General features: G+C 45.1%; 1 protein-coding gene across 1 annotated transcript; it reads right to left on the bottom strand.

Moving 5' to 3' along the window:
* Positions 1 to 424: 424 nt before the first annotated feature.
* Positions 425 to 24,794, bottom strand: mrvi1 (murine retrovirus integration site 1 homolog). Its single transcript, XM_036544392.1, has 24 exons — positions 24,630 to 24,794; positions 21,451 to 21,569; positions 21,042 to 21,183; positions 20,518 to 20,623; positions 17,404 to 17,637; positions 15,155 to 15,267; positions 13,868 to 13,935; positions 13,304 to 13,477; positions 12,132 to 12,209; positions 11,530 to 11,576; positions 10,649 to 10,705; positions 9,573 to 10,085; positions 9,289 to 9,367; positions 8,481 to 8,607; positions 7,744 to 7,774; positions 5,622 to 5,762; positions 5,366 to 5,497; positions 4,732 to 4,885; positions 4,088 to 4,137; positions 3,871 to 3,978; positions 3,551 to 3,615; positions 2,522 to 2,641; positions 2,151 to 2,279; positions 425 to 1,437 (listed from the first exon to the last, which is right to left on the bottom strand). The coding sequence occupies exons 5-24, from the start codon at positions 17,473 to 17,475 to the stop codon at positions 1,191 to 1,193; spliced, it is 2,505 nt and encodes an 834-aa protein (XP_036400285.1). The 5' UTR covers positions 17,476 to 17,637; positions 20,518 to 20,623; positions 21,042 to 21,183; positions 21,451 to 21,569; positions 24,630 to 24,794; the 3' UTR covers positions 425 to 1,190.
* Between the last annotated feature and the right edge of the window lie 516 nt (positions 24,795 to 25,310).

Raw genomic sequence — 25,310 nt, 5'->3', positions numbered from 1 at the left:
AGTAAGAAATTCTGGGAACTGAATAATTTCATTTTCTTTTCAAAATGAACTTAAACAGCAATATGCAATGGCAAAGATCCACTGTTGCAATTTAGCACACAGAAATGTTGCCATTGTTGCATAATGGTAATAGTTTAAAGTAGGTTACATGAGAGAGTTCCTGAAAGAAATAAAAGGGCGGAAAGAGACCCCAGGTTTGCCATTTAAACAGCAATAGAAGGAAAGAAAAGGGACTGTTGAAATGTGCAATTACAGTTCTGTGCCATTCCACACTCCAGGAAGGATCTTTAATGGCAGTGCTGAAATTTGCACTTAGCATGCAGCTTCAGTGACTTACCTGGAATGCACTTGACAAAAAGGGTGAAAATAAACAGAAGCTGATTTTAAGGCATCTTTATTTCAAGACTCAAGTAACGTGGCACTACATTACACAGTACAATGCTAGCACACATGTGCATCTTTTTAACAGGATAAAAAACTCATGCTTTTTTATTGTTATTATTTTTTAAAAGTGCTCTTTTATATTCATAAACCCTCCAGACTAACGGGATCAGTGCTGTGAAAAACAAACCCAAAAAAGAACACAAACAGAAATGGTGTACAATCTGCTAGAAAAATATTGCACTTTAGGAACTAAATTGGAATATCAAAACAATATTTTCAAATAAGTTCTCTGTTTAAATATGCAATATAGAATACTTTAGCAACAGATAAAATGGAGTCTCTTTAAATACTTCTGATAATCACTGGATGGGACTTTACCTCACTCAACCTGAGAAGACATACATTGACCCTTGACCAGGTATGTTCCTCTGTCATGTTTGGGTGGCCCCCTCCCTTCCTAATCAGTAATAAGGCCACAGCTCCACCCAAGTGAAAGAGTGGTTGTGTAAGACATTCAAATGCAGGTCATTGCCAGGATGTTCATCCACTTAAATTAAAAACAGTTGCACACTTGGTCCCTTAATAATGGTTCATCTTATTGGGATCCATTTTCCCCTCTCTAATAGTCTGGGCATTTTATTATTAAAACATAAAGTCCAGTGGTTCCAAAAGCTTCATCGCCTCAATGCTTAATATTTAAAAATCAGATATTCAAGACAGTGTCCCGGACTTGAAGATATATTGTGATTGTCTTTGGATGGTTTTGAGTCTCTCTTGTCTGCAGAGTGTGAAAGTGGGGCCCTGTGCTATTCTGTTGTGGGGTTTTTGGGCTGAAATCTCACGTTCCATCCAAAGAACTTCTTTTTGCCCGGGCCCATCGTCTTTCCCGCAGACACGTCTCCCAGTTCACTGTGCCGATCATTGAAGTACGCAAAAACGCTGACCACAAAGAACGTGACCGCGAACAGGGTCAGGACGATCCAGAAGAGTCGGTTCTGTCTGAAAATCTTTGGACAAAGCCTGTCGAGAACGTCAAGCACCTTTTCATACTTGCTGGAAAGGCAAAACCAAGAGGAGCTGGTTAAGTCAACTTTGCTTTGTGGGAAATTGCATTTTTTCATGCAAATCTTTTTGATAGTACAGGGCATCACCCTATGTAACCCTGATGGCAAGATAGCTAGAAGATGACCACAATGGACAGTAAAAAAAGATATATAAGACAGCCAGAACTGGGTAAAGCTAGACATGGCAACACCAAGACAGACCACAGTGACAGTCTCTGCTGATAGTGTGATGTGCATTTCCATGCAGAGGATAACATTTTTCAAAAGGACATCATAACAGGATACTCCAGAAGTAACAGGAATCATAAACATCATCACTATGCTAATGGGCTCATGGGTAAAACCAAGAACACTCAGTGTTTTTTGAGAAGCAGCCATTTGATTTATAGTAATGTGAGATGAACCCTATGCTGGGTGGAGCTACCACGTGCTTTTTACAACAGATGTGACTGAACCAATCAAAAGATGTTGCTCTCCAAAGCAAAACTTTATGACTGGTTTAAGTCAGTGAGTAACTGGTAAAACGTGATATCCGAACGCCCATTCTAGGGTTCACAAAGCCGTCACCGTGTTAATGTCAACATTTGTCTAGAGCCTTTCTGTAATCCATAAACACATAAATGGGTGTGTTTCCTTTGCTGACATCACCATCAGATGTATGGTATCGGAGTGCAGACTGTGTCAGCACTAAGAGGAAATCACCTGCTGCACTTCTTTTCTTTGGCTTCCTTGCACTCTTTCTCCTCTGTCTCTTCTTGGCTCTCCTCTGCTTTCTCCTCCTCCTCCTTCAGCTCCTGAAGTTCTTTACATCGCTTCAGTCCTTCCTGGTACCTGAGTCATGACCATTGCCACACATCAGAAAAGCACATTGAATGAAACAAATACTGCTCACGTTTTCACGAGATAAGATTACAAAGCTCTCTTTAATCTGATTCAGAGTTGGTTTAAAACTACTTCAGATATCGGGATAGTCATTCAGTGTTCAGTAACTAAGGCAGGTTTCATTCTGCAACTGAAAAGGTGCCCACAGCTTTGCAGGGAAGGAGGTTTGGAGCAGATGACCTGGGCCTCACCCTTTTTTGTAGGCATCCTCCTCAATCTTCGCCTTCATTTCCGAGCTGATCTCGCCAGGGTTGCTTGGCATTTTGGCTGGAGCAGATGCCTCAACTTCCTGGTCTGCTGGGGCCTTTGCACTGCATTGTTTCAGACAGGAAAGAGCATCTGACCCTTGTGCTCCTTGGACACGCGTCAGGTGGCAGAGTTATGTCCCATTACATGGAATTGTACGTTAAGGTGGGCATGTTTAGAGCTTTGATGAAAGGTGTTTGCAGGGCAGCGCCAGTGTCCCCGGGCCGGATCTGCGTGACCGAGGCAGACCACCTGCTTTGAACAATCTGCTCCCGAGAACTCAAAGCAGGCGTGCGGGAAGTTCCATTAAACGTTCCAGGATTTTTGCTGCTTGCCCGTTTCCACGCACGATACAGCCTCTCGTTCCCTAATGGGAGCCCTAGGATTTAGACATCAAACGTGGACTCAGAGTGCACTCGCCGAGCGTGGCCCTCTCACTCTCACCTTGCTAACGCGCGCCAGACAATGGCGCTTGTGTCTGGGCCCTGTCGAGCTCCGCTGCATGAATATTTAGATTGAATCTCTGTGTGCCACGAAAATCAGCTGCAGCTGGGGTTTTGTGGAACGGGTACAGAGTTATTTTTAAGCACGCTGATAATGTCAGAGTTATATAAGCACAGCGCTCCCTGCGGTTCCGTGTGTCCTGCTCCCAGCGATCAGGACACTCAATAGCGCCCACTCCCTAGGGGTCACGTAAACAAGCGAAATCCTGAACAAGATGCAGCACAAGATACCTTCTGATAACACTGTATATACAGCACAGTTTGAGTGTGTGTGTCAGCGTGTGTGTGTGTATAAACTATACATATATGCAGCACAAAATGTTTTCTGATCTCTGATAAGAAGGCAAAGGAACCCAGTATAGGGCACACAGAGCTGTGTGTGTGTGTGTGTGTGTTAGTGTACGTGTTGCCTCATGAGGAAAAAGGACCTGAATGAATGCATTCCGGTGAGGAAGCGGCAACTGTTCTCACCCGTCAGTCACTGCCTGCTGCGTGGGTTCCGTGGGAGGGCCACACTTTGAGTTGTTTGCTTCGCACTGAAAAAAAAGAGGAGTAACTGTTTTATGGAGGATGTATAGAGGTGGAGAGCACCCTGTGAGTGATAGGTCATAGACATGACAACTTTCAACAACAACATTCAACAACAAACTTTTTCAAGCTTTTTCTGTTTTGAGATCGACTTAACCAAAGGTCAGAAAGGTGTGCAGTTGCATGAAAGGGGTGATCTGGTGATTTGATATCAGAAGGCGGAGCTGGCACAAGGACCTGCCGTGGTGGGGTTGGAGACATACCAGCACTGGGAGTGGAGGGCCGGTGGCAGTTTGTGGGGTCTGACCAGGGATGTTCAGGAGGTTGAATTTGGGAACCACGGCGACGCTGACTCGTCTTCGGGGAAGGGCCTGGACCGGGGACATGCAGGGTTAGAGGTCGCAAATCAAAACTGCCCCCTTGTCTGCTTTCAGATTTTGCCTATGGGCTAGTGTCCCTGAGATACCAGATGTGCTGTACCTTTCCCAGGGTGAGAGACAACGATCTTGACGTGCGGGGAACACCATCATCTGAATAGAACACAAAAAATATAGGGTGGAGTTAGGCAGACATTGAACACTGGCCTCATTTCTCTGAGATACTGACAATCTCTCCCACACAGATGAAATGTACTGTATCCAAAGGCTAGGCAGCCCTGGTCCTGGAGTGCCGTGGTTATTTCTGTCTTTAGCTCCATCTGAGCCCTCAATCATGTCATTGGATCAATTGTAATTTTCAATAAGTACAGATAAGCTAGTCTGAACTGTGTAATGCTGAGTACCTTGAGCAAAGGTAAGCTCTCCTATCTAATACTTTGATGAAAAGTGCATCAAAATATTAGATATCAACATGTGAATATCTTGTTTTTGAGAGCCAAGAAATGCTGAGAGTGTAAAAACATTGTTAAAAACATTGGTTTTCATTTCAGGATTTGTAGCCTTCCTCAGATACCTTGTTTTTAGTACAGCTTGATGTAAAACTTAGTATATAGAGGACATGACCTTGGGGGCAGTAAGTTTGAATATAACAGCAGTGGAACAGAGAGACAGTCTCTCTGTGTAAATATGGAGGTCTTGTCATGGCTGTCAATGGCAGTGATGTTGAAGTCGGCCTGCGGGCGTCACCTCCAGTATCAATGGATCCCCCGTAGCAGCGGTTGGAGTTCTGGTTGGCCAGCTTCTTGAACTCCATCAGCTCGGCGTGGTCCTTCTCGTAGGTCCTCTTCAGGTTCTCCACGTACTGCATCATCACCTCCGTCGCCTTGTTCATGCGCTTCTCCTGTCAGGCCGAGAGGGGGGACGCATCACCTCCGACACGGGGCGGGGAGGGGGGGGGGTTGGGGGGGGGTGACTGTCACACATTCTCTCACCGTCATGTACTGACATTGACAGCAGCCAGTGTACGCCAAAGCCGTTTCCACCGGCTGTATTAATCACAGCTTCCTGCTTGAGAAGCGATGGCCCACTGCTTTCCTGTTTGTTTAGTTCAGCTCGGTTACACTCACCCCGCGACCCCAGGGCAAGAGAGTCTGATCCTTCGCAAACATATCTTATTTGTCAGAAAACAAACATCCCAATCCTCTGTCCCTTTCACCCCAACAAAAAAGCAGTTTTATAAGGGGAAAACAGAAAATGTTTTTTTTTTGCTCAGAGTGCTCAGCTGGATCATTTATTCAGGAGTTTCCCATTTCCTGAGAGGGATTTGGATGGTCATGTGCTTAGTGTTCCCCTGTGCAGGGTGTCCCGTTCCCCAGTTTACCTGCCGCACTGCCCCCACCATCTCTGCTCGGCTGGAGAGACGAGTGGCCAGCCGGTGCAATATCGCCACCGTCTCTAGGAGGCGCTGGTAGGACTCTCGCTGCTCGGAGGTCTGCCAGAGGCTAGCCGAGCCCTGCGCCACACACAACCAAAACAAAAGCGACGACACCCTGTTTAGTCAGGTATACAGCAGCTGAGGATATCCGCCCACAATGCTCTTTCACTCAGCGAGGTTGTTAGACCGCGGCGGAGCCCACCTTAAGGCAACCTTTGAATTCTTCCAGTTCTTTCTCCGTGTTTTCCTCCGTCAGGTTGCGCTCCCTCTCCGCCTGCCGTAGTCGTGTCTCCAGGGTGTAGCTGTCGTTCCGGAACGCCAAGGACAGCTGCACAAACGTGTTCTGTTGGAGGGGGGGTCGTTCTCGTCAGTAAACGCTAATTTGCGGATTTAAAACATGCCTTCGGTATATACTAAATAAACAGGGAGGCACTTTGGCTGGATATTAATACCAAGTAGATCAACTCATTTTATACCTGTTTATCCACAACTATGGAGGCGTATCATGCAAGCACTGTAGATGACTGACAAATGTCCCTATCACAGAGCAGAATTTAAAGACATAGAAAAAAAGAATCACATAATAGTGTCCCCACGTCACTTGTTATTCATTCAATGGGACCTGAACAAAAGGCCCCCTTGTTTATCAAAGGTCATTCCTATCAATACCAACCCGATGAGCTCAATGTTCTCACATCATGTAACATTGCAGCGGCATTCTCAGGAACCTTATGGGTTCAGTGGGAAGTGCTATCTCAAGAACCGGAGGTTAACAGGAAACTTTAGGGAAGATTTTGAGGATATTGGTAGACTGGGACATGGCCTCTCTGCTCTCTTAATCAAAGAGCTTGTCTGCAATGCTCTCTGAGCTGTTACAGTGTTGACAGACTTATCACATCCAGAGCAAGGCTGGCCCCTCAACCACAAATATCTGGGGAGGCCAGAAAACTACACTGTTAAACTACCATTAAACTGGTAGATGTCCTGGACCTGTTTTTGATAGCTCCAAGTCACTGGAGCCAAAGCTTGCCCATTTTAGTACAGATTACCCATTAGCAACTGATTCCTCCTTGCTTAAAAGTTGATTATCTTAATTTGTGTGGAACATTTGTGTTCTCTGTCCACTAAACAGTCATTGAACTTTTTTAATTATGACGAAGAGTTTGGGTGCCACTAAAAATCTGGATAATAACATTGTTATCATCATTATAAAGAGATTATACAGAGAAAGCAGACCGATCAGATGAAACATTAGATCAGGTAATAAGGAATCAGCCACTAATGGTTGTGTCCAGTATTAACTGACAGATTTTCTAATGGCACAAAGCAAATCAGAACTCAGACTGAGGACACTTACTACTTATTACTAGATATATGCTACCTTTCAAAAGTTTGGAGTCACTTAGAAATTTCAAATTTTTGTCCATTAAAATAACATCAAATTGATCAGAAATACAGTGTATACATTGTTAATGTAGTAAATGACTATCGTAGCTGGAAATGGCTGATTTTTAATGGAATATCTACATAGACGTACAGAGGCCCATTATCCGCAACCATTAGTCCTGTGTTCCAGTGGCATGTTGTATTTGCTAATGCGAGTTTATCATTTTAAAAAGCTAATTGATCATTAGAAAACCCTTCAGCAATTATGTTAGCACAGCTGAAAACTGTCGTGCTGATTTAAGAAGCGATAAAACTGGCCTTCTTTAGACTAGTTGAGTATCTGGAGCAGCAGCAATTTTGGGTTCGATTACAGAGAAATTTCTTCTGAAACTCATCAGTCTATTCTTCTATTCTGAGAAATGAGTACTATTCCATGTGAGAAATTGCCAAGAAACTGAAGATCTCATGCAACGCTGTGTGGACACAATTATTATTTCAATTAAAAATCATTATTTCTAACCTTGTCAATGACTATATTTCCTATTCAATTTGCTATATTCCCTATTCAATCTCATTTCATGTATCTTTTCATGGAAAACAAGGAAATTTCTAAGTGACCCCAAACTTTTTAATGGCAGTGTAACTACAGAAGAACAACCAGGGAGAATGACAATCATACCACAAAGAACTTGGTTTTAAACAGAACTCATCTTAGCCAACAAAATCAAAAAGGCATTTATGCACTTTATGCCTAATGTACAGTAGATGGGTGGTGCCGACAGCACACACCCTTTCTTTTGAATGAGTTTTCCTGTCTATTGTAAAAGTGTCTCTTAAGGATGTGATATGCTTTCCTTTTGGAAAAACCCAACAGACTGGCGATGCTAATGACAAATGCAGTTGCATCGTGTTACACTAAATCTCGGTTAGATACCAACCTCAACCTCTTTTTCTGTGAGCGGAGGTGCGCTGCAATGAAGACAGAAAATACATTATGTTAATGTGTTGCCTTGGCAGGGAAGCAAGAAAAATGTCTCTTGCGGGAGCACTTATTGCACTGTAATGCATCTTTTCAGTATTTCAGCCTCGCTGAAGGTTTATCTGTGAAATCAACGCTGTGTGGGCCACGCTCACTTTCAAAACAGAGTAGATGCATAAATACGAATGCTGCTTCTGGTAGAAAACCCCTGCAGTGCTCGGAGCCTAGTCAAGCTTTGATCAGTGAGTCGTACCAAGATATTAGACTCTGCACTTTCCATTGAAGGTTTCAAGCTCCTGCCACAGTTGAACCAAAAGTTCTACAGCAGACATTCTATATTATGAACAGATATTCAGCACCTGCTTTCCCTTTTTTTCCCTCTGCTGTCTGTTAGCTAAGCATGTCCTGTCATAGACCATGCCTCTTAAAATATTTCCATGGCAGGCCAGGCAATCAGAATGCTTATAACTTCATCAATGGCAGAGACGTAACTTTAAACGTGAGGTGGAGCTGAATGTCTGTACAATGTGCAGAATATCTGTGATTCCATATAACCAAATCCTGTCAGAGATAGTGGTTTGCACTCCTTAACCGAATTAGTAAAACGTACAGTGCAGCTTCCCCTCCGATGAGGGGTTTTATTGGTTAAGCTGGCTCAGTCACTGTGACACGCGATCGTTCCGGAACGTCACACACCTGCCCGGCAAAGCCCTGTGCAGTTTGAGTTTGCGCAGCATCACATCGGAAATGTTCGGCATCACGTCTGACTTCTCCTTAGCCTCCTCCTCCGTGGCTGATGCCAAAGGGGGACAGGGGGAGGGGCCTGGGAGTACCGAAACAGAAAAGAGACTTTAACCACATTTACCCGTGGGAGTCAGCCAAAACCATCAAAGGAAAGACCGAAATATGTACTTTACTGCACAACTATATACTGTACTGTACAAAATTCAACATTTCAACATTTACACAACTAATGAAGACAGAATATAAGGAGAAAAAACAATTATATGGTCTGCCATCACAATAAGACAACTAATCAAAATGATGTCCTAAACTAGTGCAAGGTAACAAAACTTTCCTTCATCTCCTGTAAGCTATTATTACCTGAAACATGTTTCATTATTACTGTATTATTATTTCTATTGGCCTTCTGCCTATGCATACAGCACAACACAGAAGGACGATTTGCTTCGGCACAGTATTCTGCCCCAGTGCATGTGCCACCTGCTGGTCAAATTGTGCAGCATCACTTTCATAATTTCTGAGAAAAAATTACAACACACAAGCAAGAACACTACGTTCTGTCAACAAGACAGAACATTTCCCGCAACACAAATAAGCTCCCCCCCCTTCCCCCAGTAAAACAACTTCCTGTGAAATGGCTGGTGCACTTTGTGACCTTGTCTCTGAGGCTGCTGTTCCGGTTACCCTCTCATAGAGGCTGGGATGATGGCTTTGCCCTGCTGCACAGCACGGCTTCCTGCGTTCGGTCTGAAGGGATTACCTCTTTCCTGTTCGGCCGTTTCGCTAAGGTCTGGCAGCTTTGATCCCACAATGCTCTGGTTTCGGATCAGCTTGTGCTCCTAAACGAGGAGGCAGTGTTCTCAAATTAAGGCTGAGAACTGGGTGCTACTTTGACATTGTTGCTCTCTGGCAGACAACAATAACAGTAAAGTGTAATGTGTCTGAAAAAGGCAGCAAAGCACCCAGAAAAGGCACAAAGTTTTTGATTTGTATTCTTGTAAAAACACTGGATTTTTCTAAATTGGTCATACATGAGAGCCTTACCTCCCGCATTTTGGCCAGTTTCTGCATCTTGACCGGCTGTACGGGGAAGTCCTTGTACCCAGAGGACTTGAACAAGGAGTCACTGGACTTGTCGAAGAAAGTGAGGGCCTCCTCATGTTTGGGGGATAAGTCCTGTGCCCCATTCCTGGCGGGGAAGGAACTGACGGTGTCCCAGGACACGGCCCTCATGAGGGGCGGGAAGGCGCCGATGGTCTTTATTTCGGCAGTACAGGGCACCTGCTGCGAGTTGGAGCGGGGGACGGGTTTGGCGACCCCCGTAGCGGGCGCCTCATCATCTGGGCCCCTCCTCGGGACACCCCGACCCGGGCCCTCTTCCTCTCCCGCTCCAGGGCCCTTCCTCCCCCTCTCGCCACCCAGACGTGGGTCTCCGCTCTCCTTCTGCTCCACGCTGCCCTGCCCTGTGGTCCCAGGAGCTGCGTGGCGTGGGGACAGCGTGCCCGAGGACACCTTGCGCTTCTCTTTGGGCTTCCAGTCCACCAGTTTTCTGAGGCTCTGCAGTATCATGGGAATCACAGACAATATCCGTCTTTTCCCATGCTTTGCTCTTAGACACAGTATAAATATAAATATCAATATCATTATCAATATCGTTAAAAAGCCATTTTAACTCCAAACTGCATATTTAGAAGGCTTTTTCATACAAGCATTTCATATTATGTTCACTCTTCCATTCTGAGATACCACTAATAGGCCTCTTACTGCATCAGTAATCATCAACTTCACCCTGTGTCAACTAGCTTCATTGCTTCATGTTCATTGTGGAAATCAAACAGAATAGACAGGATTACATGTGTGCTTAGGTTTTTTAAATAGGGGGGTCTTTCAGAACACTTCACTGCTTTGCTACCATATCATCATCATCATCATCATCCTTCGGCCACGCCGAGATCAAAGTCAATCTTGTCGCCTTGCTATGTGAAACTGAGGGCACAGCTCCTTCAGCTGTATGCCATATGTTTTCGGAGCGAGCGCTCTCTGCTGTTGGAGGACATGGCTGAGAGTGAGCAATAGCGAGTCTCCTGCTTCAGGTTGTAACACATGGAGAGCAGACTGACCTCTTGATCCAGTGGGCCTGTGCCCTCCTGCTCCCCGACCGCACGCACCTCCAGAAGCTGCAGAGAACCACCGCAAGCCACAGCCACAGTCAGAATAACCAACACAGCTCTCAGCACAGCACTGCAACTGCTCTACGGCAGAGTCCTGTTAGAATGGGCTCCTAAGTAACCTTTACATTGACTAGACAGTGTCTTGCTTAAGGTAAAACTGTCATTAAAGTGTGACTTTCCCTGCCAGAACCTTTCATTGTCTCTCATACCATATCATACCATTCAACAGCCTCATGATAAGAGCATTTATTATAAGAGTAATTTATTTTCTGTCAAATTTTCCTGGAGTGAAAGGAATGTCTAACCAATTAATTTAGTCATCAGCTAGGAATTCCTTGCCTCTTCAGCACCAGCAACCAGCCATGAGACAAACAGAACAGACCTTGAAAATTGACATTATCGTCACTGTGAGTGCTTTATGAGGCTGCTTTCAGGGAAATGCAACACAAATGACTAATGTAAAAAAAATGCAGTTCAAATTCTGTTCATTACTGCAGCCTGTGGAACATAGTATGTCTAGATATACAGTATGTCTGGTCCCACTAATGCCTTTCAAATTCTTGCTATACAGTGTTAAGCAAGGTGCATCTTTGTGATACTTAAAGCCAGATTTTATCACAAATGAGCTGGTTAACATTTTGATCATCCCAGTTTTTTACTATTGCTTTTGTTTTTCAAATCATGTTTAATAATGACTTCAAAGGTACACTATGACACGGTGCATGACACAGTCACAAGGTTAGTACATGAACTCCTGTGACCTCAGCACATGTAGACAGGAAGACAGCATGGCAGGATGTCTACAGTGGCTCCACATGAACCTCACTCACCTGATTGGCAGGCGGGTTTACGTAATTGACTCCTGGTTCCTCCGGAGCTGAAAGTGCAGACAAAGCAGGAAAACGACCTATAAACCCCTTTTCCGAGCTTTGACACATGCAGTACCCTCTAGAGTGTTTCTGTTCTCTTTCAGCTACAAAACACTTATTGTAGGGACGTATGCTAGCTTGTTGTAATGTGATGTAACACTTTGGGGGAGAGGGGGAATAGTTCAACCCAAGGTGTAATCATGCCCTATGTCATTTCAGAACAATTGTGTCAAGCTAAAGCAGGACACAGTTAACTGAGGACTGTTTTTTTGTTCTCCAGATTACAGAAAAACACACCAGTAACTATCCATTAGAGTTGGGGTCAAGTTCATTTCAAGTTCAGAGAATTCAAGAAATAAACTGAAATTCAATTTATGAATTGAAAACTTTTTTCAATTCCCATTTTTTCTGAAGATTAATTACTTAATTGAACTGACTTAACTGAAATGGAATGGACCCCAAGTCTGCTATCCCTTTCTGTCTTTTCATCCCTTCTAAATAAAAAAAAAATTGATACTGCAAAGATGATTTGTAGCTTTTTTGAAGATTGTGCAGGAACGTACCAGTTTGCGGGGGCACAGTCAAGGAGCTGCTTCTGGACGGCACAGGAGAAGAGTGCGGCGTGAGGTTGGGGGAAGGACCTGCTGTAAAGACCCCCCCCCCCCCCCATTGTTAGAATAGTTTGGTCCAAAGTAGTCTACTGAGGAGTAATCTTTCACCGTAAGACCCTGTTCACACCTGGCATTAGCATGCGTCTTCACATGCATCTTGAGTGACCACTTGTGATCGTGGGATCTCACTTCCCCACTGTACGTCATTGTGTACATCATTTCTCTTTGCAAAGACCAAATGGGTTGCTGTTTTTAACCGGCGGGAGGCAGCAATGCACTTCCCGTGCCTAGTCTGCCGGAAATTAAAAGAAGAAGAAGAAATCAAAACAAACGGAAATCAGACGACATGTTTCGTGTGTACTCCATCCACGAGAATCCATTTTGCCTGTTGTTGTTGTTGTTGCCTGTTCCTGGGTGCATTCACACCTGTACTTAGAGCTGTCCACTTGTGATCGGATCACCCAAGATGCATGTTAAGGTGTGAACAGGGCCCAAGTCTTTTATCAGAACAATCTTGTTGAGTTAATTGGACATTGTTAATAGAGGATTAACTTGGTACGCTTGTCTCCTACCAGCAAAGGAGAGAGGAGGAACTTGGCTTGTGCTCAAGATGCTGCCAGACTCAAACATGTGCTTGATGTCAAGGCAAGATAACCACGGAAGTCAACAGCAGTAAAACAAACAGTAAGCAAAACAAACTGGATGATGGAATGTTTCCTTCTGATGCACACAGCAGTTAACAGGCAGACTGCACTTTTATCTGTGTTTTCAGTCGATCATGCCCGAGACATACGAATCCATTTTTAAGCAGGTTTTTACACGGCTGAAATTAAAATGCAATTCAAGTAACTGCATGTGTGCTTTTACCTGTTCTGTCTTACAATGAGCAGGGCAGTTCAAATGATGAATCGAAGAATCATTCATAGACTGTGTGTTAGCTAAGTCAGATATTACCCATTTGCGGCTTTTTGAGAAACAAAAGTGTACGGTTGAAAGGTTTCTGCTAATGACCGCAGAGCAGAAAACTACCAATGTGTTGACTGAATGGAAAGAACAGTAGGAAAGAGGAAGGACAACAGGAAATAGAAAGGGCTGTGGAGTGGAACGTGGGCTTGCCCGCCCACCTGTGGGGGACTCCGACAGGCTGCAGGTGGACCTCCTTCCTCTGCGAGTGAGGAAGCGGTCGCTCACTTTCTTGGCCTCCTCCAGCAGCTCCAGGTTCTTCCTCTTGTCCTCAGCAGAGAGCTGCAGGTCAGGCAGCTGATCCTTCACCAGGTCAATCACATGACCTGTGCTGTCTGGAAACACGCGCACACATGCACAGAACAAATACAAAACTGGCTAATTAACAGTTTCCCCTTTATGACCAGAGAATAACAGGCCAACAAGAAAAAAAACAGGGTTGTCATGACCATAGATGATGTTTTTTTCAGATGGGATCCAGAATGATGTTGGTAAAACATTTTATTAAATAGCTTGTGAAATCAGGAGTCTAATTTATATTCATATAGAATATATTCATGGAAGCATGTAAGTTTTTCCATTTCTGTGTCAATGTAGGCAACTCCATCAATGATTCATCAAAGATTCCCACCATGTTGTGGGATCATTTTGACAAATTAAACAAAATCTCAAATGTGAATTGGGTAGGAGCTTTATAGAGGTGTAAAAATGTTTGGCAGGCGTACCAACTGTGGTGATGGGGCCCCCTGAGGATGGTGAGTTTCGGGACAGTCGCGGTCTCGGGCTAAGTGGCCTGAAGGAGGAACACATTTAAAAATATCACATGGACCTGGCGACTCAAATACCTGATGGAAAATATAACATGCAATTTACCAATTTTCTCAACAGGTGGAAGTTTTTAAAGGCACTGCACAGTGCTGGCCGAGACTCAATTTTCAGCTGAGGACTAACAGGAATGAATCACAGACTCTTCTCTGGTCATTTCTAATAGACCTCGCAGCTGCCTTTCATCACTCCATTTTTTCTCTATGCTATACTATTAATGGTACAACAAACCACATTCATTTTTCCTTTCTGTATTTCGGAAAGTATTGTCATTCTTAGAATACAGCCATCATTTTCACCAAAATGGACTACATTTGTATTTGAACAAAATCTATGTGTTATATAATACATATACAAAGCAAAAAGACCTTTTGGATTGATGTCTGGTGCATGAATACTAGTCTTAAAGGGTACCCGAGTGTACTTGTCAGTATTTGCTAGCAAGCCATTAACAGTTAAATTGTATAGTCATTGTTCGCATGACTGAATGAAAGTTGCTCTGATTGGTTGCTACAAATGTTACTTAAACTGATTTCAGTATAATTAACCAAAGTGCAAAACCAGGTGTGCAAGACAGCTGAAGGGTATTTTCTGCTGCTCAATAATGGTAATGAGAATGTTAGACCTGTGCAGAATCCTTTAGGGTACTTCACTGAATTGATTTCCTAAACATATGTCCACTCTTCAAAAGTTCATGTGGGTCATGTGATGCCTGTTGAGTTTTTACTTTATGCACATTAGGTTTATACGATATTCAAGGACTTGAAAGATTTTAATGCGTTCATTGTGAGGAGCAGAGACCAACTTCTTGTCAACCTTCTTGTGTCAGTTGTTTGGCTTGAGGATTTGCTAGTTTAGTACTAATTTTTAAAGTTTAGTTTGAAGTTTAGTTTATTGACTTCAGCTCAGTGTTTCTTGTTAAAGTCAGATCACAATTTATCAAAATCTGTCCCATGGAAGCAATTAGGAAGGCTACACGCTGTTGGACTACTGTTTGATTTGCATGTTGCTATGATCAACAATATTTACGGTTAATGACATTCCATTCCCCTCCGCGTTCAGCGTAGTGCAATACAGAAGAGAATTACTTGTAAAACATGACTGAATATATGGCTGAACGTGTTTTTTCTTCTTCAGGGCACTAAAATAAACAGCCCTCTGCTTTTGAATCAGTAAGATGTGCATACCTGGCCAGTTCTAATGGACTGGGGTCTTGGCTTCCTGGATTATCTTGTCTTGGGAAGACGATGGAAGGTGTTGGCAAGGGCATAGTAACCACTTTATTTTCAACAGGCGTGCACTAAAGACAAAAAAAGTCATTTTTTACTTTTCTTTAAGAGTAAGGGACACACTCAGAATTAATACATACTACAAACATTGGCACAAACACTGACGGCTCTATAATGTGAAACTATCAATATTTATAGTAGAAAATCTGTTGATAAATGGGAAGACCTGGAACCCTTCCTTCATGCACTGTTAGTGTAAATGTCTTCCTGTAGCAGTAATTAAATACCGATATGAGTGATGCATTTCCTGCGTCATCCTTCCAACATCGTGCTGAACTTAAAAGTACGAAAAAGGGAAGTTTCTTACTCCTGTGTAAACCGAGACACCACATGGCTTCTGTCATAGTAAAGAAAGGCAAACTAAGTTTTAACAGTTCGTACATACTGTAGCCTTTAACCCATACTCTTGAGTATCTTATGTATACATCACTGTAAGTGAACAATTTCTTATGGCATGCAGTACTTAAAACACTTAGATTATTTTCTTTGCTGGTAATATTGGTTTGAGTCAGAGGTCATAGCAGGGGGACTCCGCTCTGTCTATACTTTTTAGGAGCTCCACATTTACTGTTATTTAACCAGGCTGCGATTTGCAATTGCATGGGCCTTGTAGTGGGATTTGAGGAGGAAAAAAAACAACAAAAAACCTCTTCGAGGGATCGTTTCAAAGCACTTCTATGGGAAAAGAAATAAACCGTGGCCGTCACTAGCTCGGGAGGTTATTTCTGGAAGCCACTTAGCTTCACCCATTAGCTGGTGGTCTAGGAGCTGCGACAGAAAGTTTCCAGCTGTAACATTTTTAGCTCGCAGTTATGTTAACTCTGCTGTCCCTTCCGCAGAAATGCACAACAGACCCCCATGGGACTGAGCGGAGCTCACTTATAAAAACCGAATTGCTGCCGCATTTCTGACAATTAAGAGGGAAAACGAGGATTCTGACCTATAACTATTCTTACCCTGAGCTAATAATCTGAGGAATCTTACATGCCAGTTTAATGTTTTATTCTCTCATTTAATAATGTTTTATTCTTTCTCTTGATATGACGTGCAATTTTTTTTTTCTTCTGAGCAGTAATCACACTAAAATGCGTATGTCAACAATGCATAAATTCAGACCTAATACATCCAAATTCAGGTGATTCAGAGATAAAAATAGCATCTGTAATTGTAACATGACTATAAACCCACAGAGAAGTTATGGTTACCTTTAATATATGGAGGGTTTAATATGTCTGCTGTCAACTCCAGAATTAGCTTAAAGTACTAAAGTACTAAGAATTAGATTCAGTATTGAGAATCAGTCCTCCCATGAGAATGTATTTTCTGACAGACAGCTACCCAAAAACACTTAGTCTCAAAAGCTTATTCTGTCATCTGGATAAACTGCATACTAAATCTCTGACCCATCCAGCCAGCCGCTTCACAGTTCTGCACACGTTTGCTGTGGGTTTCTTAAAAACTCCACATTCAGTGCCTTTGGTCAGCATACAGGACTGTGCTGTTTGACGTGTGGACTCTTAAAACATACTTTAGAGTTGGACCACAATGTGGATGCCTGCATTGTTCAATAAACATTCCAGGATGGGATAAATGGATAAACGACATGGTGAATTTTAAGGGAAAGCCACCCGTTAATGTTGAGCCAAGAATTCAAGCGTGGGTTGACATGCTGTCCAAACCAGCCCTGATCCCCATCTACACATGCCCGCATTAAGAGCAAGAGGCCTGAAGTAACAGCAAAAACCAGCCCATCAACCACACATATAAAAGGAAAAAAAACAGTTCATACAGGAGTCAGTAGATTAAACAACTGATGCGACTTGTTTTTGAGCACAAGCTCCCCCAAAATCTGACATTGATTTTGTGAAACATAAATCAATGGTGTATTCAAAATCCCAAGAGGCTTCCCAGATGGAGGCAGTGTTGTTATTGTGAATATAAGTATGGGTTCTGTGTCAAATCATTGCTGAGAGAGATTTTTTTCAGATATTTGCTTATGGCACAGCTGCCCTGAAATGGCTGTTAAGGAGCAGAGGCCAGAGGTTATATGTATTTATGGTGACTGGCTTCAGGGGCCTAAAATGGCTGCTTGTGAACTGATGCTGTGAGAACATGGGTGATTCAGGGTGAGCCAGAAGTGTACTCACAGTGATGGGCGAGCTGGAGGAGCTGTCAAGCTCCTCGGGGGAGTCCTCCTCTTCCTCCGGGAGAGTGGGCATAGCTGGGGTCAGCGGGGCCCGAGTTCGAGGGCGTCGTTGAGCACCCTGAGTTGGGCTGTGGGGGTTTGTGGAGGTGGTGGTGGCAGCAGCAGCAACGCTTGTCTCTGGTGGTGAGTCAGGCACTCTTAAGGTGCCACACTCCAAAGTCTGATCTTCCCCTTTCTGGAATCATGACAGAAACAGGCATACACACCCACACACACACACACACACATACAAAAACACACACGCACACGCAAACCCTATAAACCTTAAAATCACAAGAGGACAGGTAACACTTCCTCCATCATGATTTGTGAAGGATTTGCCTATGAATAGTTGTAAAGCAGGGATGGCTTTTTGATAACATGGCTTTCCTCTGGAGCTAGTATCTTATCTCTGTCTACACCCGAGGGGTTGAAAGACAGGTGTCAGCTGCTCCTGTGGCCTGTGCAGCTTACCCACAACTGGGAATCACAATGTGCACCTATAGTTTTAATTACCTGAAGCAGATTCAATGCTTGAGGTGTCCAACCTCTCTTTAAATTACCAGAAACCTGAGCAATGGTAGTAGTGTTTGATAGATTATATTAAGTCCGTTCTACTTTCAATGTAGGGCTTAAGCGCTCAGGGGGGAAAGAAAGTTACGCTGGTGCTGTCCAGAACCAGAATTGTACAGCACCGTTTACATCTTTATTGGTCAAGTCACGTTTGACATTAGAAAACACCACCATGAACTTTCAGATCAAATACTACCCTTCAGGGGCCACTCAAGGCGAAGAGACATAGAAGCAACATAACAGACATAGTTTCAATTTCAAGATCATAAAGCATTTGCCAATTCCATGTCCCTCTGGTCCTTCCGCCTGGTGATTTTTGTCCTAAGCATCCTGACCTCTCCTAAAAATAGCTGGATGAGCAGAGTTTAGCCAGTAGATTGTGAATCCAAAAGGAATATATTTTTCCATCAGCTAAATTTAGGCTTGTTTGATTGGAATGCGTAAACGTAAGCTACCCTTGACTTGCGCAGACAAACAGCATTTCAGTTCGAGAAAGGCAGAGGAGTAAGACAGGAATCTAACAGTGATGTAACGCTGTAAATTCCAAAGGGGGTGGGGAATGGGTGGTGTTTTTAGGCCCCACCTTCCCCCGCAGAGTCAGTACCACTGCAGCTGAACTACACCGTCAAGGCAGCCGAACTCAGACGACATCTCTTTTGAGAGTGTGTGGAGCCAATGCTCTGCAGTGCTGTGAGCAGCCATAGCAAAATGTTATCCATGCGCTATAACAATATAGCTAAAGATACAAAAATATATCTCTATCCAGCTAAATATTCTTAAATAGCACACATAGACTGGGAAATTGTCACTATATCTCCAGTAACTTAAACAATCCCGCAAAGGACAGGTCTTATCAGACATGCCATCAGAGAAAGCGGAGCGTGGGAGTAAAACTTGCTGACTTTGCCCACCCCCCCCCCATTCCTCTCTGACTCCCAACTTCCATTGGCCATCTGTCTGTAATAGTGACCCTAAATACCCCCTTAGTCCTGGTCTAGGACCCAGCATCCAAACGCCAACCCCTCTCCCTCATCCCGTGCAGGAGGAGGAGGAGAGACTCTAAGGGAAAACGATGGCACCAATGGGCTCCTTAAATGGAAAAAACATTCGCCCCTGCGGGAGAGTGGCATGAGGGGGATGAGGGGGACATATGAGCTGTCAAGGGCATCCCGACAGGCTGGTAGCTGAGGCCTGACGCCATGGCACACGGAAATCACAGCAGGAGCTCTGAACTGCAGAAGAGCACTGGCTGCTCAAAATGGCAAACTGAATAGCAAGCTTTAAGCTGAAATGAGAGGATCTCGATTCCACTCTGAAGTGACAGAGAAAGTGATTTTCCACTCCACTGCTCCTTCCCAGAGTCTGATGTAATGGTCCCTGACACCGGCATTTTTGCTGTGGTACAATGCGTCCAACTGTCCTCCTTAAGCATTGCTATTATGATTAGTCCTTAGTGCTGCGTGCTGGTACTTTTAAAACAGGTTCCAGGAAACATTCAAAACAAAGCATGTTCAAGCAGAAACTCTTACAAAAAATCTCTGCCTTTCATTTGCCAAAAAACGATTTCTTGTTCTTGAAGGAGTCTGGCTGTCCAGAGACATCTCGCTGACCTACAGTTTCTCAACCGAAGCCTTCCAGGCCTCGGCCCGCTTCTGTTCTCCCTTGACGTCAAATTAAAGTGCCGGCCTACCAGGCACTCAAGGCAGTAATTAATTTCTTCCTTTAGAACATTATCAGACCCAATATACCAGCTTGAACAACTTGCCTTCTGGCAAATTCTACACACTAAAACTACACATCCCTAACTTGCCTCTTTTCCACACCGCCCCTCAGTGGCAGGACAATCACTGTAAACCGTCAGAACAGCAGAAGCACTCACAATCTCCTACATACAGATTTTTTAGATTTTTTTTTTTAAATCCAGTTAGTTTTTAGCTTAAATTAAACTTTTTGCACTAGTGTAAATTTTTTATACCTTAAAAACTACCTCGAACTCAGTGCCTTCTATGTCGTGCCATCACTAGTCTTTAATCTGACATGTTAGCAGAGCCTACCTCAAGAATTTCAATGCTCAGTTACCCTGTGTGATCTGTGCAAATGACAATAAAAGACTTTGGCTCCTACCACCAACACTAACCCACCAGTTCAGGGCTACTTAGTGGCTAGATTGGCAAAGTTGTTCAGTCTGAGGACATGCTGAGCCATGTTGCCCTGACATAGGTCAATTCTAGGCCACATCATTAACTAACTATGACTGGCTGTTTGCAGTGGTAGAAAACAAGCGTCTTCATCGTGCTGTGAAAAGGTTGGCTTCAATTATGGTTTCTCAGCTCACTGCTGCATCAGATCCCTGTTTCTACTTGCCAGGAGCCTAACATTTGTTACCACATCCTTTCATTGCCTGCTGCTTGTGTTCTATGTTGTCTCTTAAAAAAAGTCTTCCTGGTGAACAGCAGTATACATATTGGTCTTAACTGAAGAGGAGAGTGTGCTGTGGACCCACCTGCACTGAGTCAGTAGGAGTCTGGGTTTGTGTCACACTGGCTTGTCTCCTCCCATAGTCTGCTGGCTCTGATTGACAGCTGTCGCTGCGGGCTGGAACCCCTGATCTGAGATCAGCCAGACACATGGACAAAGGCCGAGTCACAGGCATGCACAAAGAGGCCTTCACGGAGAAATGTAATCCAGGGCAGAGCCAGAGTGCATGCATCAATAAGAATCACCGAATTCTCCTTGAGCGCAGCCATTTCCTGGTTCAATCAAGCTGAGAAAATGTTTGATGGGGGTGGGGGGGGGGGATTTGAGGATTTGAGGCACATGCTTGAAGCGATTTGCACACTGTCACTTTTTGCCCCAGAAGTTTGCAGAGTGTTGCTGTTAGTCACGGAGGGCCGACGGTCTGACGATGTAAACACTGACACGTCTGCACAGTCTCACCTTGTGTGGACCCTAGGCGTGAGCGGCTCTTCGTATAAACAACTGCAGACTTTTCCTTTCCAGTAGATGAGAAAGAACGCGAGCACTCACCCTCCTACATGGTCTCGGGTACGACTCTCACGGTCATCCTCGCTGGCGGGGGTGTGCCGTTTTTCCGGGCCGGGACCGTGTGAAGGAGAGACGCTACAGAGGGTGTCAGTTTCTGGCTGCCTCCTCAGTGCCTTTGCAGGGTCTGAGAGCAGGACAGAGAGGAACCCGGAGTGATAAAACCAGCTGCGATCAGCTGACATGCAACAGGAAGTCCTCACAGCAGAAAACTCGTACATGGGCATGTTATTTAAAGTTGTAAAATTACGCAGAGATGGAAGTGTGATATGGACAGTGAGGGGAGGGGGGGACTGGGGGGGGGGGGGGGGGGGGGTAGGCTGGGTGTTCATAAGAAATACAATGCAGAAAACAAAGCAGACAGCAACTTTAACTGCACTGTGAGTATGATTACCTAATAGAGGAGGCCTGCCGAAGCCATCCTCAGAGCGGTTTGGCTGTGAATCTACGCTGCAGGGAAGGTGCTGGACTTGCGCTGACGTATCGGTGAGGGAGGCAGCTCCGAAGCTATTACTGCCCTAGCAAAGATAAAACTTCATGAGAATCTTATATCTGGAAATCTCTGATAAAACTAACACTGTGACTGAGCACGGGAAAGCACAGCCACACCGTATTTCACCCACCAGTAAGCTTCATCCTTTTTTTTTTCCAGAGGCTGTTTTTAATGAACGAGATTAGTATCTGCTGGAGAGTATTTTGACAGTCAAAAAAGGCTCGCCCGAAGATGAGATTCCAGCGATGGATTTTCCAAGCACGCAGGTTACAGGGAGTGTGTTGGCTGATCTTTACCCCGAGGTACACAAGCCCGAAACACACACACCATCTTTGCCTCACTTCTCCTTTCCCATATCGTATAAGCTTTCAAAGATGCGTTGAGATGTTTTGTTAAGAGGTAGTGGATACGCATTCATATTCCCAATCATTGCTCAGACCTTCTGTCACCGTTAGTTCTTACTGTGACCATTCCACATTTGTTTTTCGGACAGATCACATCACCATCTCAGAGATGTTTCATTGAAAGAAAACACTTGTATCATGTTTTAAAATTCCCAAAGGAAATAAAACTTGCCTTTGAAATGTTCCATGCTAGTATTGACTACTTTCTTCATTTGGAAACTGACTCATCTCCTAACCATAACACTTGGTCACATACCGGGCCCAGACAGGCACAACAGATAATAGCTAATAATAGCCTCGAGGAGACATTCGACTGAAACATACAGCGAGGAATATGAAAGATTTTGCTTTTGGCAGTGTCACCCAGAGTGGTTGCCAAAACCGTGGATTGTGGGGTTTTAAATAAGAACTTTGTGAAAAGGTTTACCAGCTCGAGGGACGGCTCTGTGTTGCTGTTACTATGAAATATTTCTCCTGCGGCCGGAAAAGCACACTTAGGAGTTGACCAAGACCTGTTGAAGGAACTTGCTAATGTTAACATTTGAAAAAAGGGACATGTTCTAGCATGAAGTGACTTAGGTCCTGAGCTAGGAGCAAAGCCATGCAGTCTTTACTGTTGTGCGGTGTTTGAGGAGTGTTCAGGCAGGGCTGGTTGAGCTGTACATGTGTGATCAATGACCCCATCCACATGGGTCAGGGGGAAAACCACACGGGGCGAGCCACGCGCAGGGAAAACCCAAACCTGCAACGGTGCATTTAGAGAAGTCACATCGCTCCACCTCCCATTCTTCATCATGAGCTTTTGTACACCAGATGCAGGGTTATCCAGGGTTCTGTCCTTGGCTGGGCTACGTCACAGTATCCAATCGAAAGCCCACGTAACCTTACAACTGTGCAGACTCATAACAGACTTTTCCCAGTGTCACTCAGCACCTGAACCGCATTGATGCCATGCAGCTGCCTCCTAGTGACCCCTAAGGGCAGCCAATCCAGCAACAGTTACTAACTGCAGGCTAACCTCTCATGACCTAGAGCTGCTTTGTACTTTTGTCCATAATAAGGCATCAATAGAATACCAGGAGCATATTCTGCGTTCCCATTGCTTAGAATTATATAACACAGCGTGAGTCTGAACACCCCTCCTTTTCTAAATGAACGCGGTAAGGGTTGGATAGTTTCATCCGAGAGAACAGCTTTGGAGAGTTCATGTTCTCTACCGCAGGCAAAGACCCTCTCTTCCACCTCCACAGCGGCCCCGAATACCCTCTCCAACACCTACACGGCACTAATTCAGTCCTGAAGAGCTGACTGGCGTAGGAAAAAAGGTTCAGGGCAGCGCAGGTTGTGGAAAAACAATGAGAAATGACAGGAATACTAATCACCGCTGCTTTAGTCAGACTGCGATGCAGAAAACCCCAGCAAGCCCAAGAGGTTCTCTTGGTACGGCAGGCTATCCTTCGACATCAGTCCCACTGTGTTACAGAAACGCTGAGGTTCCGGTGTGCGTTTGTTACCCAGTGTTAGAATGCATTTCAAACATGCTCTGCGCAAGGAACTGGAAAAGCAAAGGAGCGCTGTGCCAACAGATACCCAATGGACCGTGACGCAATGGGACGTATATTGCTGTATGATTGAATTACCCTGATTATTTCCTGTTGTGAGAACAGATTAGAGACTCTGTGTGGCTCAGCTGCTGAACAAACCCTGCGAGCTGCCTGGGAGACTCTTTCTTGGCCAGAGCAATTTTAAGGAGCTACGGCTCGTCATCAAACGTAGCGGTCAGCTCTCAGAAAACACAGGGGACATAGGGGGCCCCAGGCTCACTGCTGGCCCCCATCCCCCCCGGAGGCCAAGGTTTACCTCGCGACTGGGCCTTCACGCCCTTTCATGAGAAAGCGATCGCTCCGACGCCCCCCAACCCCCCCATCCGACCCCGCCCCCCCTCCTCCTTCGCTCCGTTATGTAAGAGAGTCCCCGGCTTGCCAGATTTGTTTAAAATTTGGTTGTGCTAAGCACAGTGCGTGCGGGACAGGCAGAGGAAGTGGTGGTTATAATGCCCCTCTGTGAGATAACAGGATGGAGAGTGTGAGAACGAGGGAGATGGAAGGGAGGAGATACAGGGAGAAACAGGGGAGCCTCAGCACAGCAAACTTGTTCTCATTTAAAAAAAAAAACAAAGAAAACAAAACCAACAATATCGGGGCTGTAATCAAATAGTAAAATGGTTTACCCTCAGGATCAGATACCAGCCCTGGTGAAGCCTGACACTCCACTTAAAGCGGTTGATTCTGATTGTTGATCTAAATCCTGTCAGAAAAACACATTTATCAAAAGCCCGGTCGTGCACTGCACTGGCTGCCAGAGTCTCAGCTGTCGATGAGCACAGCAGAAACACAGCTTAGCACGTCCTGTCAGTCACAGCGATTCAAATCAACAGAGACACGCGGTCCTTTCCAGCACTTTCAAACCACACTCGGAACAGGGAGCGCTGCCTTCACGTGCTAAGTGACATACAGCTCTTGATTGCGCGTGTGCACACACACACACACACACACGCGCGCACACACACACACTTGCACACACACACTCGGGACACAAGCAAGCTCTCCTCTTACGCGCTGGGAGTAAAGTAAGACAACGGACAGGGGCGAGCCTCCCCGGCAGTAATTACGCTACCTGTGTCTGGAGCGAGGGTCAATAAGACGCAGGTGTGGCGGAGCAGCAGGACAATCCGGCCCGACGTTTCTCAGATTCCTCCGATCCAGAGATTTGCACCTAAAGCCCGGCGATCCCTTTTTCTCTCTTCCTCTCCCCTGCTTTTTTCTCTGCCTGCCTCCCTGCCTCCCTCTTCACTCCTGGGAGCTTTTACCATTTAAGGGCAACGTTTCATCTGGCTCTACTGGCTGCTGCTTCCCGAGCTCGCGGACCGGCGCTCCAGCAGCAGCTCCAGCAGGAGAGTAACAGCGTCCTCTCAAAACACTCCGTCCCTCACAAAATCGCACCCTTTCTTTCTCTTCCCCCCACCCCACTCTCCCCCCCACCGCTCCGTTTTTTTCGAGCGCGCGTGCGTGCGTGCGTCCAGAGGTCGGCCTGCAGGGGCCAAGGCCCAGGGCTGCTGCGGTCAGGAGATTTGGGAGAGTGCTGAGGGGAGGGCGGGGGGCGGGAGGGGGGGGAAGCGGAGTCCTGCTTCTGCTTCCCTGGATCTCCATCCATCATCAGGCTCGGCCCCCTAATCTCGGCCCGCATCGTGTGGCCTGGGTATGTAAACATCTGCAGAGCACCCGCCGACCCAACGCCCCCTGAGGGTGACCCCCCCCCCCGCTCTCCCTGAGCCTCATCCTTAGTGCTTTGGACAGT

Source organism: Megalops cyprinoides, chromosome 13, assembly GCF_013368585.1.
Source record: "Megalops cyprinoides isolate fMegCyp1 chromosome 13, fMegCyp1.pri, whole genome shotgun sequence".
Taxonomy (NCBI): Eukaryota; Metazoa; Chordata; class Actinopteri; order Elopiformes; family Megalopidae; genus Megalops; species Megalops cyprinoides.
This window is presented reverse-complemented; position numbering and strand designations above follow the sequence as displayed.

Coding starts and splice junctions, on each gene's coding strand:
- mrvi1 (XM_036544392.1), bottom strand. CDS start 17,475: ATGCCCACTCTCCCGGAGGAAGAGGAGGACTCCCCCGAGGAGCTTGAC. Junction 13,936..15,154: donor AGTCCATTAGAACTGGCCAG/GTATGCACATCT, acceptor TTCCTCCTTCAG/GCCACTTAGCCCGAGACCGC. Junction 7,775..8,480: donor CACAGGGCTTTGCCGGGCAG/GTGTGTGACGTT, acceptor TCTTCATTGCAG/CGCACCTCCGCTCACAGAAA.